General features: G+C 43.4%; 1 protein-coding gene across 13 annotated transcripts in view; it reads left to right on the forward strand.

Moving 5' to 3' along the window:
* The window catches only part of MCF2L2 (MCF.2 cell line derived transforming sequence-like 2), a 255,093-nt gene that overhangs the window by 43,016 nt on the left and 193,879 nt on the right, over positions 1-18,198 (forward strand). For all 13 annotated transcript variants that reach the window (XR_010726901.1, XM_066241647.1, XM_066241644.1 and 10 more), the window contains exons 4-5: positions 12,761-12,851; positions 15,570-15,689. Coding sequence is in view for 12 of the 13 variants with exons in the window: in XM_066241647.1 (XP_066097744.1) it covers positions 12,761-12,851; positions 15,570-15,689 (211 nt within the window). In the remaining variant the exon portion in view is untranslated. The remainder of the gene's footprint in view (positions 1-12,760; positions 12,852-15,569; positions 15,690-18,198) is intronic.

Genomic DNA, 18,198 nt, shown 5'->3' on the forward strand with positions numbered 1-18,198 from the left:
TCATCATGCCTCAGAGAAGTGACTTTGTATTAGAGACTTCCCTATTTTGTATATTGGATTAAAAGTTTTGATTTCTACACTACAAAATGGGGACAGAACAGGAAATTGCGCTCTCGGTTCCTGAGATTATCATTAGAGGAGAGAGGAGAGAGGAGAGCAGAAAGAGGCCATGTGGCCAGGAGAAGCAGCCAAGATGGCGGTGTGTTGAGTGAGAAGCCAGTTTGTGCAGAGTTTGTGCAGGGAGAAGGAAGGAGATGGGGAACAGAGTTGTAAAGCCAGTAGCCAGGGCCACCATCACAGCAGCCTGGCCCATGCAGGTTCGCATTGGATTTGGACAGTTGGTAAACAGCGGAGCCAAAAACTGGTGGGCCCGATCATCTTTAATCCTAGCTTGCACCCGGCGGGCAAGCAAAAAACACACACTGGGCTCCAAAACCCACTGGAACCACCATTGTGGCCATTCACATGCAGGTTCCCATTGGATTCGGGCAGACGATAAAGAAATGGCGGAGTCGGAGGATGGTGGGCCATCCTATTTATTGGTGTCTCACCAAGACAGGCAAACCACAAAAGAAGACAAGGGAAAAGCAGAAAACCAGCTTTTCCCATGAAGGGCAAGGGATCAGGGAAGCCCCTGCAATTGTGATAGCAGGAACTGTGTGAGCCAGCTCCTGGTCTGTCCCACTTTATAGTGTAGAAAACCAAAAACCCCTAATCCAATATACAAACAAGGAAGTCTCTGATACAAAGCCACTTATCCGAGGCATAATTGGATTCCTCATGAGAGTGCACCACCCAGATCATACAATCAGTCAAGGGTGTGGGGAAAAGCCCAGTCTCAAAACCAAACCCTAGGCTACAACGACCCTGTCTGCCCACAGTCCGTCCCCCATACCCAACACAAACCACAAGTGAGCAAACACATATATCATATTTACAAACTCATTTGACCAACACCCACTCACATTCAGTGCTCAACAAAGCTACTGACTTATCTGAGTTTCCTAGAATCAAAGGTTTCTAGCTCACCAGACTTATTCACCTGTGTTCCCCATCTCCTTCCTTCTCCCTGCACAAACTCTACACAAAACTCTCTTCTCACTCAGCACTCCACCATCTTGGCTGCTTCTCCTGGCCTCCTCCACGTGGCCTTTCTCTGCTCTCTGCTCTGATCTCTCATGCTAATCTCAGGAACCAAGAGCGAGCTCCCGTTCTGCCCCCATTTTATAGTGTAGAAATCGAAACCTTTAATCCAATATACAAAATAGGGAAGTCTCTAATACAAAGTCACTTTCTGAGGCATGATAGGATTGTACCACCCCACATCAAAAAGGGTAGGAAAGGCTTAATCCCAAAACCAAGCCCCAGGCTACAAGGATTCTGCCTGCACAGCCCACAGAGACACACATTAATATCACCTGGGCAACAGCCTTCATGTGGGCAGCGTCATCTTTAACAAAGTGAGCATAATACATTTTATCTGCCCAACAGAGGTGAATAAGTCTGGTGAGCTAGAAACCTTTGATTCTAGGAAACTCGGATAAGTCAGTAGCTTTGTGAGCACTGAATGTGAGTGGGTTTTGGAGCCCAGTGTGTGTTTTTACTTGTCCACCGACTGCAAGCTAGGATTAAAGAAGATGCCTCGGCCCTGGCCGGTTGGCTCAGTGGTAGAGTGTCGGCCTGGCGTGCGGGGGACCCAGGTTCGATTCCCGGCCAGGGCACATAGGAGACGCGCCCATTTGCTTCTCCACCACCCCCTCCTTCTTCTCTGTCTCTCTCTTCCCCTCCCGCAGCTAAGGCTCCATTGGAGCAAAGATGGCCCCGGGCGCTGGGGATGGCTCCTTGGCCTCTGCCCCAGGCGCTAGAGTGGCTCTGGTCGCGGCAGAGCGAACCCCTGGAGGGGCAGAGCATCGCCCCCTGGTGGGCAGAGCGTCGCCCCTGGTGGGCGTGCCGGGTGGATCCCGGTTGGGCGCATGCGGGAGTCTGTCTGACTGTCTCTCCCCGTTTCCAGCTTCAGAAAAAAAAAAAAAAAAAAAAAAAGAAGATGCCTCATCAGTTTTTGGCTCCGTTGTTTCTTTACCGACTGTTCGAATCCAATGTGAACCTGCATGAGCCAGGCTGCTGTGATGGTGGCCCTGGCCACTGGCTTTACAAATGTAAATTTCTGTCTCCTTGTATCTCCTTTAGTTTCTGCCTTTAAAAGTTGGTTATTGTGTTATTTGGTGCATATCACATATATGAATTGGGGTTGGTTTTTTTTTGTTTTGTTTTATTTTTTTAACAGAGGCAGAGATAGACAGGGACAGACAGACAGGAACGGAGAGAGATGAGAAGTATCAATCATCAGTTTCTCGTTGCGCGTTGTGACTTCTTAGTTGTTCATTGATTGCTTTCTCACATGTGCCTTGACCTCGGGCCTTCAGTAGACCGAGTAACCCCCTGCTGGAGCCAGGGGCCTTGGGTCCAAGCTGGTGAGCTCTTTGCTCAAGCCAGATGAGCCCGCGCTCAAGCTGGCGACCTCGGGGTCTCGAACCTGGGTCCTTCCGCATCCCAGTCCGACGCTCTATCCACTGCGCCACCACCTGGTCAGGCGTGAATTGGGGTTTTTAGCATTAAAAACTGTTCCTTGTTGCCTGACCAGGTGGTGACACAGTGGACAGAGCGTCAGACTGGGATGCGGAGGACCCAGGTTTGAGACCTTGAGGTCGCCAGCTTGAGTGCAGGTTCATCTGGTTTGAGCAAAGCTCACCAGCTTGGACCCAAGGCCACTGGCTTGAGCAAGGGGTCACTCAGTCTGCTGTAGCCCTCTAGTCAAGGCACATGAGAAAAGCAATCAATGAATAACTAAAGTGCCACAACGAAAAATTAATGCTTCTTATCGCTCTCCATTCCTGCCTGTCTGTCCCTATCTATCCCTCTCTCTGACTCACTCTGTCTCTGTCAAAAACAAAACAAAACAAAAAAACTGTTCCTTGTTGTGTTTAATGCTTATGACGTGAATTCTACCGTGTGTGATATCAAAACTGAGCCCCATTGCTATTGTTTCCATTTGCTGTACTTTTGCCAATTTCTTTATTTTTAGTTTTTTTCAATCGCTTTGTTCTAGATTTTTCTTTTGTATATGGTTATATAGTTGTTTCTTACTTTGTGAGTCAAATTGAAAATCTTTTTCTTATATTAGATTAATTAAGCCCATGCATATTTATTAATTTGATTGATATATTTTGGTTACAATTTTATTATCTTTTTTGTAACAACTAGATGTATTATAATTACTGTATTTCTCTACATGATAGGTTTTCTTTGTTTTTTTTATTTTTGATTTCTTGGTATTTAGGAAGATTTGTGATTTTGTCCTTGTATTTCTACCTTTTTAGTGCCATTAGTCCCTGTTTTTAAATTTAATCTTTTACTATCTGCTTTGTCAGTTTTCAGCACTGTCCTTTAATTCTCACCTATTGCCTCTACAACAATTAATCACCTTGTTATTTTTCTCTTCTCCACTCTTTTCTTTTTCCATCTTTTAACTTGCATTTATTTTTATATACTATATTACTCTTCCATCATATTTAGTATTGGACCTATCACTAAATATATTAAATCAATCTCTTTGCCGAGTTTCTCCGAGTTATCTGTTGATTGAGTCTTTACTAGATTCTTCAACAAGGCTTTGTAAATATAGAACGTCTTGAGTTTTTACATGTTTATGATTGTTTTTATATTGTTTCTATACTTGAAAGCCAGCTTGTCAGGGTTTAAAATTCTTGGTTCACTCTTTTTGGTATGAATTATTATAAAATGCCGTTCAGTTCTTGCCATAATTTGTATGTGTCTGTTTCTCTTGTCCTAGTAAATAATTTTATCTTTTTGCCTGGAGGTGCTTAGAATTTTTAGTTTATTATTATTTTTTTCATTCAGTGAGAGGAGGGTAGGCAGAGACAGACTCCTGCATGTACCCTGACTGGGGTTCACCCAGCAAGCCCAGTAGAGGACCATGCTCTGTCCATCTGGGGCATTGCTACATTGTTCAGCAACAGAGCTCTTCTTGGCTCTGAGAGGCAGAGGCCATGAGACATCCTCAGTGCCCAGGGCCAACTCATTCCAGTCAAGCCATGGCTGCAGAAAGGTGGAAGAGAGAGAGAGAGAGCGCGCATGAGAGAAAGAAATGAGAGGGGAAGAGGAGGAGAAGCAGATGGGCGCTTCTCCTGTGTGCCCTGACTGGGAGTTGAACCTGGGACTTCTACATGCCGGGCTGATGCTCTACCACTGAGCCAACTAGCCAGGGCCTCCTTACTTTATTCTTAAAACCTAACAGTTTTGGCTCTGGCCGGTTGGCTCAGCGGTAGAGCGTCGGCCTGGCATGCGGGGGACCCAGGTTCAATTCCCGGCCAGGGCACACAGGAGAAGCACCCAGTTGCTTCTCCACACCCCCCTCCTTCCTCTCTGTCTCTCTCTTCCCCTCCCGCAGCCAAGGCTCCATTGGAGCAAAGATGGCCCGGGCGCTGGGGATGGCTCCTTGGCCTCTGCCCCAGTTGCTAGAGTGGCTCTGGTCACGGCAGAGCGACGCCCCAGAGGGGCAGAGCATCGCCCCCTGGTGGGCAGAGCATTGCCCCTGGTGGGCGTGCCGGGTGGATCCCGGTAGGGCGCATGCGGGAGACTGTCTGACTGTCTCTCCCCGTTTCCAGCTTCAGAAAAATACACACACAAAAAAACCTAACAGTTTTACTAGGATGTGTCTCAAAGTTGATTGTTTCAGACCAATTTTTCCAGGTGCCTCGTATGCCCCTTTAGGTATATGTAGATTCAGGTCTATTTTCGAAAAGTATTCTTGGATTATATTTGCAAATACTGTTTCTGTTCGTTTGTTTTGTTCTTAGTCTTTGGGGACTTCAAGTATAAGTATGCTGGTTCTTTTTTGTCTGGCTTCAATTCCCACTTTCTTACTGTTTTTACTTGTTTCTTTTTTTTTCCATTTTAATTCACTTGTTTGTTTTCTTTATGTTATTCATTGTTCCCTATTAAATTTTTATTCAATATGTTATCCCTGTGTATCTTATAATTTAAACTGAGTTTCTCATAGTGTTTTTTCTTTTGTATTTGACTTTAATTATAAAGTCTTATTTTATTTCTACTTTATGTGTTAAAAAATCCATTTCTGTTCTTGGTTTTTGAGCTTCTTTTTTTTTTTTTTTACAGAGGCAGAGAGTGAGTCAGAGAGAGGGACAGTGACAGACAGACAGGAACTGAAAGAGATGAGAAGCATCAATCATTAGTTTTTTCATTGCGCGTTGCAACACCTTAGTTGTTCATTGATTGCTTTCTCATATGTGCCTTGACCGCGGGCCTTCAGCAGACTGAGTAACCCCTTGCTGGAGCCAGTGACCTTGGGTTCAAGCTGGTGGGCTTTTTGCTCAAACCAGATGAGCCTGTGCTCAAGCTGGTGACCATGGGGTCTCAAACCTGGGTCCTCTGCATCCCAGTCTGATGCTCTATCCACTGCGCCACCGCCTGGTCAGGCTGAGCTTCTTATTTAAGGTCTTCTCCCCTGCCTCTCCTCTCCATGCTTGTAATTGTTTGGAGAGCTATGTTATAGCATTTATTTTGCTTAATGATTAATTTTTGGAGGAATTTTATAAAATAGACTTTTTTTTAAAGAACAGTTTTAAGTTCACAGCAACATTGAGTGGTAAGTTCAGAAACTTCCCATCTACACCCTACCTCTCTGAGGCAAAGCTCCCTCAGACCAAAGTGGTACATTTGTTATAATTGATGAACTTACACTGACACACCATTGTCACCAAAGTCCATAGTTTATATTAGGGTTCACTCTTGGTGTTGTACATACTATAGGTTGGGACAAATGTATAATGCCATGTACTCACCATTATAGTATCATACAGAATAGCCCTAAACATTCTCTGTGCTTCGCCTGTTCATCCCTGCCATGCCACTAACTCACCCTCAACCCTTGGCAATCACTGACCCTTTTACTGCCTTCATAGTTTTGCTGTTCCCAGAATGTTATAGAGTTGGACTCATACAGTGTGTAGCTGTGGGTCAAATAAGTTTGTAAATATGATGTATATGTTTGCTCGCTTATAGTTTGCATTGTGTGTGGGAGACAGGCTATAGGCAGGCAAGGCCCTTATAGCTTGGGGCTTGGTTTTAAGACTAAGCCTTTCCCATCCTTTTAATACTAAAGGATCTAGCTTTTCCCCACACCCTTGACTGCTGCATGATGTGGGGTGGTGCACTCTCATGAGGAATCCCATTATGCCTCAGATAAATGATTTTGTATCAGAGACTTCCTTATTTGTATATTGGATTAAAAGTTTTGATTTCTACACTATAAAATGGGGCAGAGGAGCCCATGCTGGAGCAGGGCAGAAAAAGGCCATTGTATTTTTTGCCCACCGGGTGCAAGCTAGGATTAAAGCTAATGGCCCACCAGTTCTTGGCTGCATTGTTTCATTACCGTCTGTCTGAATCAAATGTGAACCTACATGGGCCAGGCGGCTGTAATGGTGGCCATGGCTACTGGCCATACAGTAGCCTTTTAAGATTGACTTTTTTTTTTTTTTTTTGGTATTTTTCTGAAGTTGGAAACAGGGAGGCAGTCAGACAGACTCCCGCATGCACCCGACCGGGATCCACCCGGCATGCCCACCAGGGGGTGATGCTCTGCTCATCTGGGGCGTTGCTCTGTTGCAACCAGAGCCATTCTAGCACCTGAAGCAGAGGCCATGGAGCCATCCTCAGCGCCCTGGCCAACTTTGTTCCAATGGAGCCTTGGCTGCAGGAGGGGAAGAGAGAGACAGAGAGGAAGGAGAGGGGGAGGGGTGGAGAAGCAGATGGGCGCTTCTCCTGTGTGCCCTGGCTGGAAATCGAACTTGGGACTCCTGCACACCAGGCCGACGCTTGACTTCTTGTTTATACATGCAGACCCTGGAAAAAATCCTGACCTGGAAAATCTATTCCATAAGCAGAGGGCAGGGAAAGACTGAAGGAAGAAAGCCAGCTGCCCTGGCCGGTTGGCTCAGTAGCAGAGTGGTCACAGACAAAGCTAAATTTTTTTTGTGATGTTGAAAGAAAAGGCTGAACTTGATTACAATGTTGAATTTACTGCTAGCTCTAGGTGGTTTAAACAATTCAACAATTGTTATTCCTTACATAATGTGGAAGTGAGTGACGAGTGTGTGAGTGCTGATGTGAAGGCAGCTGAAGAATTTTTGGAAACTCTAGATAAATGGATTGTGGCGGATAATTACATGCCAGGGCAAACTTTCAATATGCAATGAAAACTTTCTATTTTGGAAACAGGTGCCTAATAGGACTTTTATCCATAGGGAGGCCAAATTAATGACAGGTTTCAAGGCTTTATAAGGACAGGATAATAGTCTTGCTTGGAGGCAGTACTGCAGGCTTTAAAGAAACCCTTCAAGATCTGGCACAGTGAGAACCCCGGGACATTCAAACATATCAGTAAGTACACACTGCCAGTATACTACAAGAGCGATAAGAAGTCATGGTATGCAGGAGATCCAGACCCAAAAAATCGGTCTGGCGGTGTTATGGATCCCAAAGAAATCACAGAGAGGAGCGGATGGAGCAGACACAGCCTTTCTTACTCACACGGGGCAGCGCCGATGGCAGCGGGTCGGAACAGCTCCAGGAGGAGGTCGCAGTGTAAATAGCTAAGCCCTGGGCAGTTACTCAAGCAAAAACTTTTTACCTATGTATAAGCAAACAGGTAAGCACAGGGTAGAGGGGAGGGTAACATCTGTTTTCTATTGCCCCTCCTTGATATATATCTGATGACTCAGTTCCATTGTTCTTAGTAGAACCCTCATCTCAGTTTGACTACTTGATCTCATGGCCTGAGATCAGGATCTGTGACACTGCAGCATGTGGCGGGAGGGGGAAGGGCCATGTCCAGCAGTGGCCCTACAACACCACATTGCTATGAATGGATAGACCATCCACACAGAAAATCAATAAGGAAACAATGGCTTTAAATGACACATTACACCAGATGGACTTACTTTTTACTTTTAGGACAAATCACTCAAAAACAACAGAATACACATTTTTCTTAAGTGTATGTGGAACATTTTCCAGGCTAGATCACGTGTTAGGTTACAAAACAAGTCTCAGGAAATTTCAGAAGATTGAAATCATATCAAGCATTTTCTCCAATAATAATAGTATAAAACTAGAAGTTAGTAACAAGAAGAAAACTGAAAAACACACAAACACATAGAGGCTAATTAACATGCTGCTAAACAATGAGTGGGTTAACACTAAGATCACGGAAGAAAATGAGACAAATGAAAACACAATGACATGAAATCTATGGGATACAGACAAAGCAGTTCTAAGAGGGAAATTTATAGCAATGTAAGCCTACCTCAAGAAACAGGAAAATCTTTTTTTTTTTTTTTTTTTTTTTTTTTTATTCATTTTAGACAGGAGAGGGAGAGACGGAGAGAGAGGAGAGACAGAGAGAGAGAAGGGGGGAGGAGCTGGAAGCATCAACTCCCATATGTGCCTTGACCAGGCAAGCCCAGGGTTTCGAACCGGCAACCTCAGCATTTCCAGGTCGACGCTTTATCCACTGAGCCACCACAGGTCAGGCAAGGAAAATCTTAAATAAACAATCTAACCATCTAACTAAAGGAACAATAAAAAGAACAAAGAACAAAGTTGGTCAAGGGAAATATATAATAAAAATCAGGGCAGAAATAAATGAAATAGAGTAAAATAAATAGAAAATATCAATGAAATCAAGAGCTTGTACTTTGAAAAGATAAAATTAATAAACCTTTAGCTAGACTCATCAAGACAAAAGAGGACAAAAGTCAGACAGAGAAATAAAAAAAACATATAATTTCACTTATATGTAGAATCTAAAAAACAAAATAAATGAATAAACAAAACAGAAACAAGCTTATAGATACAGAGAACAAATTGATGGTTGCCAGTTGAGAAGGGGTTTGGGGGGGAAGGATTAAAAAGGGAAGGGATGTACAAATTGCCAGTTATTAAAATGGTTATGGGAATGTAAATATAGCATAGGAAATAAAGTTAATATTGTAGTAACTATGTATGGTGTCAGATGGATACTAAACTTATTGGGGTAATAATCACTTAATAAGTTATATAAAAGTATAGTCACTATGTTGTACACCGGACACTAATATAATATTGTATGTCAACTGTAATTGAAAAACGAGAAGTCATGGGTGATCCAACTCCTCTTCCAAGATGCCTTTCTGAGTTGCTGTGTTAGCAAAATGGGTGGAGAATAACATACCTTTCAAGATTTTACTTATTGTTGATAATGCTCTCAGATATTCTGCTTTTACTGGTGTCTTTATCCCAATATGTATGTGGTGTCTCTCCCTCCAAACACTACCTCTTTGGTCAAACCAATAGATCGAGATAGTTATGGCTTATAGCAGCTTTTAAGGCCCACTACCTGAGGAGGACCTTTTCCCAGCTGGTGCTGCAACTGAAGAAGACACTGAGAAGACGTTGATACAATTCTGGAAAGATTACAACATCTGTGACAGCATCAGAATGTCACTTGGGTTTAGGGTGAGGTCATCAAGGAGTATATGAATAGCATCTGGAAGAAGATACTCAAGAGGTTTGTCCATGACTGCAGAGGATTTGCCAAGGATGAGAAGGTTGCAGAAATCAACAAGGTTGTGGTTAAGATGTCAGTCAACAACTTTAAGCTGAGTGTGGATGAGGGTGACATTGAGGAGCTCCTACATGTAGTTCCTGAGAAGTTGGCTAATAATGAGTTATTGGAACTGGAATAGGCGCACACAGATGAAGAGCGAGCAAGATAAAAGGAAACTGCAGTGGGAAAAAGAACCCCTAGAACAGGGGTTGGGAACCTTTTTGGCTGAGAGAGCCATGAACGCCACATATTTTAAAATGTAGTTCCATGAGAGCCATACAATGACCCGTGTACGTTAGGCATTATCCAATAAAAATTTGGTGTTGTCGGAGGACAGCTGTGATTGGCTCCAGCCACCCACAACCATGAACATGAGCAGTAGGAAATGAATGGATTGTAATACATGAGAATGTTTTATATTTTTAATATTATTTTTTTATTAAAGGTTTGTCTGGCCCTGGCCGGTTGGCTCAGCGGTAGAGCGTCGGCCTAGCGTGCGGAGGACCCGGGTTCGATTCCCGGCCAGGGCACACAGGAGAAGCGCCCATTTGCTTCTCCACCCCTCCGCCGTGCTTTCCTCTCTGTTTCTCTCTTCCTCTCCCGCAGCCAAGGCTCCATTGGAGCAAAGATGGCCCGGGCGCTGGGGATGGCTCTGTGGCCTCTGCCTCAGGCGCTAGAGTGGCTCTGGTCGCAACATGGCGACGCCCAGGATGGGCAGAGCACCGCCCCCTGGTGGGCAGAGCATCGCCCCTGGTGGGCGTGCCGGGTGGATCCCGGTCGGGCGCATGCGGGAGTCTGTCTGACTGTCTCTCCCTGTTTCCAGCTTCAAAAAAATGAAAAAGGAAAAAAAAAAAAAAAAAAATTAAAAGATTTGTCTGTGAGCCAGATGCAGCCATCAAAAGAGCCACATCTGGCTTGCGAGCCATAGGTTCCCGACCCCTGCCCTAGAAAATTCATATTGAAAGGGTTAGCAGAAGCTTTTAGAAACCTCAACAAACTCTTAAAAAGTTTGAAAATATGGACTCCAACACCAAAAAGTTTTCATTAAAAAGAGGAATGCTCATGGTGCATTGTCTACTTACAAGCAAATCTATGATGAAAAAGGAAACAAAACACCATGCACCTATTTCTAAAAAGCGTGACATCTCCTCAAGAAGAGCCTCAGACAGGTACTTCAGGGAGTATTCCAGAAGAAGGCATTGTCATTGGAGATGACAGCGTCATGTGGGGACAAGGTGTGGATGTACAGGACAGTGACTAGTCTAGGCCTCCCCTGTGTAGGCTCGGCCTAATGTGTGTGTTTGTGTCAATTTTTAACAAAAAGAGTAAAAAGTAAAAAATAGATAAAAGCTTTTAGAATAAGGATATAAAAATATTTTTGTACAGCTGTATTATGTATTTATGCTTTAAACTGTGTTATTACAAAAGAGTCGAAAAGTTAAAATTTAAAAGTTTATAAAGATTATCATAAGCTAAGGTTGACTTATTATTGAAGAAAGAAAAATAGCTTTTATAAGTTTAGTGTAGCCTCTATGTACAGTGCTTATAAAGGCGGCAGTAGTGCACAGTAATGGCCCAGAGCGTCAGTTCACTCCCCACTCACTGACTCACCCAGAGCAACTTCCAGTCCTATAAGCTCCATTCATGGTTAGTGCCCTACACAGTTGCACTACTTTTTATCTTTTATGCCATATTTTACTGTTTAGATACATAAATACTATGTTTAGATACATAAGTAGTAACCATTGTGTTACAGTTGCCTGCAGTGTTCAGCACAGTAGCATGCTGTCTGGGTTTGCATCGTAGGAGCAATAGGTTGTACCATATAGTCCAGGTGTGTAGTAGGCGATTCCATCTAGGTTTCTCCAGAGGTGAGTGCACTCGCTGACATCTGCACAATGATGAAATTGCCTAATGACACATTTCTCAGAACATATCCCTGTTGTCCAGAGATGCATGACTGTATAGCAAAAGATAAGGTAAGGTGAAGTTTACTTGGAGAGTGAGGGGAGATGTAGTGATGATTCTGAGATATTCAAGGGGTTAAACTAATTGTCCTCTATGTGTACATGCTTAATTTGAGATTATTTTATCATCTCTTTCATGCACTATAAAAATGATCAACTGAATTTGCAGGAGTACATCAGTGGTCCCTGGGGACTTGAAATCACTCTATAGCAGGGTTAGTCGACCTTTTTATACCTACCGCCCACTTTTGTATCTGTTAGTAGTAAAATTTTCTAACCGCCCACCAGTTCCACAGTAATGGTGATTTATAAAGTAGGAAAGTAACTTAACTTTATAAAATTTATAGAGCAGAGATACAGCAAGTTAAAGCATATAATAATAATTACTTACCAAGTACTTTATGTCAGATTTTCGCTAAGTTTGGCAGAATAAATCTTTATAAAACAACTTACTATAGTTAAATCTATCTTTTTATTTATACTTTGGTTGCTCCGCTACCGCCCACCATGAAAGCTGGCAGTAGGGACCAGGCTGACCAGCACTGACATGAACCTTCCTTCTGGTCTTACTGAAGATATCGTCTCATGCATGTGGTTTGCTGGTTGTTTATGGCCAGGTTCTGGAAGGGAGTTGTTTTTCCCATTGATACGCATTATTTCTGAGCACTTCTCAGAATGGCTCCTAGGGAAGGATATTGATAGCTCCATGGATGCCAGTCTTTGGCAGTGGAAAGACGGCCAAGCTCAGCCTTGAGGTCCTCTGCCTACATACTGGGTTATGTGGTGCTCTGCTGACATGTGCATTTTCTTTCAGGTGACCACGTGTGCTCTTGGGTGTTTCGTACATTTTCCAGCTAGAAAGTAAGGCCCTGAGAGGGTTTGAGACACCAACTATTTCTGTGCTATTGAGGCTGTGAGGTGAGATGAGGAGAAGTTGGTTCCTTTGTCAGGGAAGTCAGAAGTTAGGCCTCGTTATTTCCGTGTGCCATGCAGGGTGTTCACACATGACCCTGAGTGCTGGGCAGGCTGTGGAGTGCACTCTGAGTCAGCCACCCAGAACCCATGGGTCTCAACTGTCTCTGATACTGACCACCTTTCTTTGCAGTGTGGAGGCTGCCAGCATCGGATTTGTCATTGTCATCGACAGACGAAGGGACAAGTGGAGCTCCATAAAAGCATCCTTGGCACGAATAGCTGTAAGTATTTATTTTTGCGATTTTTTTATACAAGTAATTTAAATTTTCTATTCAATTATTTCATGTCAAAGTCACAAGGAAAAGGCGATTATTTTAAGCCAGATTTTGGGAAGGTCTTTGTTGTGTCACATTCACAATCCCTCTGCCACTGGTAGGTTACTGTAGAGAATTCCTGAGCATGTCAAAGGCTTCCTGCGTCTCTCTGCTTTATTTGTTTCTCTGGTCACTGAAGAGGGGTAGGTAGAGAATGCCCGGAAGTTTAGGCCCCAGGAGTGACCTTTAGCTATTGAGTCATGGAAGTTGATAGATAAACCCCTCAGCTTCAGTGGGCGAGCTCTGAGCTGTGCTCCACACAAGCTTTCGGGGCCTCAGCCCTAGTGGTCACAGCAGTCTCCTCATTGATACACTGGCTCTCTGGCCGTCAATGTCTCACCCCCCACCAGATTCCTTTGTGTGCTCCCTGGGATCACCTCCTCAGTAAGCTCTTTATTCCCAAATACTTACCTTAGGGTTTGCTTTGGGGGTCTTTAAGACAGTCTTCATTTCAGTATTCAAATTATTTTTTCACATATTAGAACAACACTGGCTAAACCAGGCAAAATAATACTTAAGCAGCTTGATAGAAGGTCTATGTGCTTTTGGCATTAAATTGTACGGCCTTGGATGGGTTTCTTTCTTATCTCATCCTGGATTTGATCCCCATTCTTTGCCTTTTAGCCAGTAGGGACCTCAGACCAGAGAACTCAGTGACAGGGGCAGGCAGAGATTCCTCAGAGTGAACCAGCGTTTCCACCAAAGCCCGGACTCTGGTGCAGCTGGGACAGGCTGAGGAGATGGGATATGGCAGAGTGGTAATGTGTGTGTGGAGGCTGGGACAGGAGAGAGACTTATGAAACCTCACTTACGTCTACATGCAGAGGGAGTCACACATACAGACATGCACACATACAGAGTCTCTCTCAGATGGCTTTAGAGTCTCAGCCAGATACACAAAGAGAGACTCGGCTCATTTGTGCTGTCATGACGTAACAAAATGCAAGGTTCTTCCATTTAGGACCTGGCGTTTCAAAGATGAGAGAAGGAAAGCCTTCCTTTGTGTATGGATTGTTTTGTCCCTTTGGTTTAGTTTCGGTTACAGAATGTATTTGGGGGATGAGGAGGAACTAACTACAACAGTGGTTGGTGCCCTGAGCATCCAGAAACTTGGCAGTGCCCATGACTATTCCAGAAGCCTGACCTCTAAAAAGTCGTGATTTCCCAGGGTCTATGGAAAACACTTGAATCATCTAATATTTGAGCCTAGTTTGTCCAAGAAGTACATTGATCACTTTATGCATAAAAGATACTGTAGTTAGGATCCCTGGCTACCAATCAGAATTTCCTCATGTACTTATTGAAAAGACAGTTACCTGGACTTCATCCAAGGCCTAATGAATCAACATTACAGAGCAAAGACTAGATTATTTTCCTTTAAAAGAATTTTTTTAGATTTTATTTTATTGATTTTTAGAGAAAAGAGAGAGAGAGAAAGTGAAAGAGAGAAGAGCAGAAAGCATCAACTCATAGTACAATAGTTGCTTCTCAGATGTGCTTTGACTGGGCAAGCCCACGGTTTCAAACCGGCAAACCCAGCATTCCAGGTTGATGCTTTATCCACTGCACCACCACAGGTCAGGCTAGGTCTTTTTCTAATAAGCACCTGAAAATGTTGCTTTTACGAACCACTGGAAGAATAGAAAACCACGAGCAAAGGGAGATTTGGATTCCCAACTTTGCCACTAAGTGTTAAATGAGTTATCTCATTTCTTAGGTCCTCACCTCGAGATGAGCACACTGCTTCCTGAAAGCAACTTGTCAATAATATGCATCAAAAACCCTAAAATAGCCCGACCTGTGATGGTGCAGTGGATAAAGCGTCACCCTGGAAACGCTGAGGTTGATGGTTCGAAACCCTGGGCTTGCCTGGTCAAGGCACATATGGGAGTTGATGCTTCCTGCTCCTCCCCCCTTCTCTCTCTCTCTCTCTCTCCCCTCTCTATAATGAATAAATAAAATCTTTAAAAAACAAAAACAAAAAAAAACCCTAAAATACTTAGCCCTTCACTCAGTAATTCTTCTAGAAAGCTATCCTAAGAATGTTCCAAAATGTGGGTAAAGATACTCATTTCAATGTTATTTATAATGGCAAAACATGAAAAAGCCTAAATCACTAGCAATAAGAAATAGTTAAATAAGTTATGTACTTATGAAAAATAACAGTTCCAGAATTTTTAATAACAAGAATAAAAGCTCATGGTATTAATATTAAGTGAAAAGGTAGGTTACAAAATATTTCTCTAATATGAATTTGACTGTGATAAAATGTTTAAGCAGAGAAAATAACATATAAGTAATTAGGTTAAAATATTAAAATTGGCTATGGGTCATAAGTGGTTTACCTTTTCCAATGTATAATTTTTTTCAATTTTTCTCTAAAGAGTATGAATTATTTTTATAATCAGAAACATTCTTTGTGTGTGTTTGTTTGGTATAGTTTGGTTCTTAAGGAAGGGTTTGGATGATCTGATCTCTAAAATCTCCTTCCTCTGAAGTCCTGTGAAATATATTCTAATTCTTTGGCATCCATGGTGTCCACTTTAATTTTGTCATTTGTGACCTTAGGCAAGAAGAGACCAATGGATGTGATATTTGACCTGACACTTGTCATGATCCTTCCAGGTAGCATTTCCAGGAAACTTACAGCTCATCTTCATCCTTCGTCCATCCCGCTTTATCCAGAGGACAATCACTGACCTTGGTATTAAATACTATCGAGATGAATTTAAAATGAAAGTACCGGTAAGCATAAGCTTTTATCTTGGTCTTCATTTGGTTAAGGCAAGTGGTGAAGATGGCATTGAGGCTGGGTGTTTAAGAAGGTGGGACTCTACAGTAGAGAGGGAGAGAAGGATGTCTGGGCAGGGGAATAGCCTATTAGGGGCGTGGAGGCAGGAGGTACACACTCTGCGTGAGGTCCATGGGGGAAGCCCCTTGTTGGAATACAGACAGGATAATCTTTTGCAAGAAAAGGTAGAGTAAGGGCCCTGGCCGGTTGGCTCAGCGGTAGAGCGTCGGCCTAGCGTGCGGAGGACCCGGGTTCGATTCCCGGCCAGGGCACACAGGAGAAGCGCCCATTTGCTTCTCCACCCCTCCGCCGCACTTTCCTCTCTGTCTCTCTCGTCCTCTCCCGCAGCCAAGGCTCCATTGGAGCAAAGATGGCCCAGGCGCTGGGGATGGCTCTGTGGCCTCTGCCCCAGGCGCTAGAGTGGCTCTGGTTGCAACATGGCGACGCCCAGGATGGGCAGAGCATCGCCCCCTGGTGGGCAGAGCGTCGCCCCTGGTGGGCGTGCCGGGTGGATCCCGGTCGGGCGCATGCAGGAGTCTGTCTGACTGTCTCTCCCTGTTTCCAGCTTCAGAAAAATGAAAAAAAAAAAAAAGAAAAGGTAGAGTACATGAAATAGGTCTGACATGTAAGGATAAAGGGTCTGAACTTTATTTAGTAGGCATCCGGGATCCAGGGAAGGTTTTTGAGTTAAGGAGTTGTTTGACTCAATAGTACTGAGTCATAAACATGAAGGTGGTGTCTAAGACTGTAGAAAGAGATTGAAGGACGGCGAGAAATTGTAGTACTATGGGTGACAGAAAATAAGGATCTAAAGTATAGAGGTGACAGAGAGGCAACTGTAAAAACAAAAACCAACATTGCAGGCCCTGGCTGGTTGGCTCAGCGGTGGAGCGTCGGCCTGGCGTGCGGGGGACCCGGGTTCGATTCCCAGCCAGGGCACATAGGAGAAGTGCCCATTTGCTTCTCCACCACCCCCCCTCCTTCCTCTCTGTCTCTCTCTTCCCCTCCCGCAGCCAGGGCTCCATTGGAGCAGGGATGGCCTGGGTGCTGGGGATGGCTCCTTGGCCTCTGCCCCAGGCACTAGAGTGGCTCTGGTCGCCGCAGAGCGATGCCCCGGAGGGGCAGAGCATCGCCCCCTGGTGGGCAGAGCATCGCCCCTGGTGGGCGTGCTGGGTGGATCCCGGTCGGGCGCATGCGGGAGTCTGACTGTCTCTCCCCGTTTCCAGCTTCAGAAAAATACAAAAGGAAAAAAAAACAAAAAATGAAAACAAAAAAAACCAACATTGTGATACTCATAAAAGGAAATGGAATTAAAATGACAAGATTAAAAATTTTACCTATATTTTTGGCAGAGATATTGGGAAAACACCATTTTCATACTTTGCTGATAGGAGTGAAGTTGGTAGTAACCAATATGAAGGACTAATTGGCAGTATTTATCAAAAGTTAAAATATAAACACTCTTTGACCTACCTATAAAAGTTATTCCACAGAAAACTCTCATATGTGTGCACAAAGCTATATATACAGTGATATTCATTACCAATTTGTTTGTAATAGTAAATGATTGGGAACAGCTTAATGCCCAACAACAGGGATTGGTTAAATAAATTATGGTCTACCCAATAGTTTAAATATTTTGCAGCTATTAAAAGTGATAAGGAATGGTACAACCACGTGGAAACAGTTGGCAGTTTCTTATCAAGTTAATCATATACCTAACTTATGACCCACCCAAGAAAAATGAAAACACATGCCCACAGAAAAGGATGCACAAGATTGTCCACCAACAGGTGAATGGTTAAAGAAACTGTGACATAGAAAGATAATACCATAAGATTTCACTTGTATGTGGAATCTAAAAACAAAACAAAACAAAACAGGAACGGACTCATAGATACAGAGAATAAACTGATGGTTGCCAGAGGGAAGGGGGTGAGGCTATCTGTGAAAAAGGTGAAAGGGAATAAGAGGTACAAACATCCAGTTACTAAGTAAATAAGTCATGGGGATGTATTGTATAGCACCAGGAAAACAGTCAATAAAATCATAGTAACTTTGTATGGTGACAGATGGTTACTAGACTCATTGTGGTGATCACACTGTCAGATATATTAATGTCTAATCACTATGTTGTACACCTGAAACTAAAATAGTGCTTGTCAACTATACTTTAACAAAAAATAAATGAAAAGAAATTGTGTCATATTCATATAACAAAATATCATTAACCCTTCCAGTAGTACAAACGTCCATGTACGCCGTCGTGCCTCACGACTATCCAGAGTACGATCATACGTGTGTAAGGCAACATTAAAAAAAGGCAAATGTATGTTCTTGTTTCCAGAAACTGGTTATCAAACAAACATGATTTTAAGGTACTAAAACTATAACAGGAACTAATTTTATTTTTTGAAAAAAAACTCACTCCCAGGGGTCAGCGAGCATGAAAAATACTCACTA

This window comes from Saccopteryx bilineata, chromosome 8, assembly GCF_036850765.1.
Source record: "Saccopteryx bilineata isolate mSacBil1 chromosome 8, mSacBil1_pri_phased_curated, whole genome shotgun sequence".
NCBI lineage: Eukaryota > Metazoa > Chordata > Mammalia > Chiroptera > Emballonuridae > Saccopteryx > Saccopteryx bilineata.